General features: G+C 39.4%; 1 protein-coding gene across 1 annotated transcript; it reads right to left on the reverse strand.

The window, feature by feature from the left end:
* Positions 1-933, reverse strand: LOC100471049 (olfactory receptor 5M9). The gene has a single exon (XM_002926888.4). The coding sequence runs from the start codon at positions 931-933 to the stop codon at positions 1-3; it is 933 nt and encodes a 310-aa protein (XP_002926934.2).
* Positions 934-1,880: the final 947 nt, after the last annotated feature.

Raw genomic sequence — 1,880 nt, forward strand, 5'->3', positions numbered from 1 at the left:
TCACTGCCCCAAGTTTGCCTTGGCAATTGCTTTGTTGATGGCCTCTTTCACATCCTTGTTCCTCAGGCTGTAGATCATGGGATTCAGCATGGGGATCACTGTGGTATAAAACACAACCACCATTTTCCCCTGCTCCACGGACTCTTCAGTGGGCCGCCTGAGATACATGAATATGAGAGTCCCATAAAACATGGTCACAGCTGTCAAGTGAGACCCACATGTGGAGAATGCCTTCCTCCTGCCATCAGCGGAGCGCATGCGTAGCACGGTGACTACAATAAGGGTGTAGGAGATGAGGACCACACAGAGAGAATATGTGAAGTTAATCCCAGCAATGACAATCATCGTGTATTCTTTGATGTGGACCCCCCCACAGGCAATCTTGATGAGGGGAGGGTCTGCACAATAGAAGTGGTTGATTTCGAAGTTTCCACAGAAGTGTAAGCCATATGTCCATAGTGTACATATTAGACTAACAGAGAACCCATAGACATAAGGCACAGAGATAAGCCGAACACAGACAGCCCTGGACATTTTACTGCCATAAAGCAAAGGGTTGCAGATGGCCATGTAACGATCAAAAGCCATCACTGCCAAGATATAGACCTCCACGTGCACAAGGGCAATGAAAAAGTAGCACTGCACCAAACACCCCACATAGGAAATGGTTTTTGTCTCTGATAATAAGTTTTCCAGCATTTTGGGGGTGACATTGGAAGAGAACCACACATCCACAAAAGACAAATGACTCAAGAAAAAGTACATGGGGCTCTGAAGCTGAGGACTGATGCTGATCAAAATGACCATACCAACGTTCCCTAACAGAGTGATCATGTAAACCACTAGGAATACCACAAAAAAGAGGACTTGAAACTCCTGACGGCTGGTCAAGCCCAGAAGAATAAATTCCGTCACATCCGTGAAATTTGGCATTGCTTTAACATAGAGCCAGTCTGTAGTACCTACAGAGAAATGAAAAAAAAAAAAAAAAAACAGGAATGGGTCTGTTTTATTCTTGAAACTTTCGAGCTACATTTATCTTTATTCTAAGTGAAATCATTGAAAAATCAATGCGATTTTGCACCATGTCCAAGATTAGAATATGTAGGCTTCATTGTTTGCTTTAGTAGGGCTTATAGGTAGGTAGTTACCACCAATATTTATTAGTTCTTTATCGGTAAAATAGACAACAACATACACCGCTCTGATGTATTATTAAAATTGAACATTTACATTTTGCTAGATTATTACACTAAAGTTAAAAATCTCGAGGCACAAATATGATTCAAGCGAACTGAAAATTGTCAGGGAATGGCTAAATTCTCTCCAATTTACGGACTTACACGTTGACGTTACAATCTAGTATTGACATATTTGCCCTACCATATGCTATCATATGCCTTCAACATATGAAATTCCTAGCCATATTTTATTTTATTGAACTAAACATTATGCTTGTCTGATTGCTGCACCCACTGTCAAAATTATGTCAACAAGTAAATATCCTGAAGTAAAATTTAGGTGATAGGTTGTTTCCGATTCCACTGGTTTTCAGAACCAATCAATTCTACACCTACTTATGATACTCACATTTAACATTCTCTCAAGGAAAAGGTTCCCAAACAATATTTTCGCCATTTACTACACTTTTCCAGCTCACTTCTCTCAAGAAGTAAAAACTTGCCATAAGTTCTTAAGGACGTATCTGTAGGATTAGCACCATCTTGGAAATTTGATCTCCCCATAATAATAGTGTTTGAAGGGTCTATTACTCTCGAAAATGGGCCTTGGTTTATAATTGTTTACCTTAATTGATTTACAAACATTGGAGCCAATATTATGGCAGATATATTTGTTATATCTAGAAGTTCTTTTGTTTT

Source organism: Ailuropoda melanoleuca, chromosome 16 (genome assembly GCF_002007445.2).
Source record: "Ailuropoda melanoleuca isolate Jingjing chromosome 16, ASM200744v2, whole genome shotgun sequence".
NCBI classification, from domain to species: Eukaryota; Metazoa; Chordata; class Mammalia; order Carnivora; family Ursidae; genus Ailuropoda; species Ailuropoda melanoleuca.

Bases quoted from the DNA above. Each gene is read 5' to 3' on its own strand.
- LOC100471049 (XM_002926888.4), bottom strand. From the start codon at position 933: ATGCCAAATTTCACGGATGTGACGGAATTTATTCTTCTGGGCTTGACC.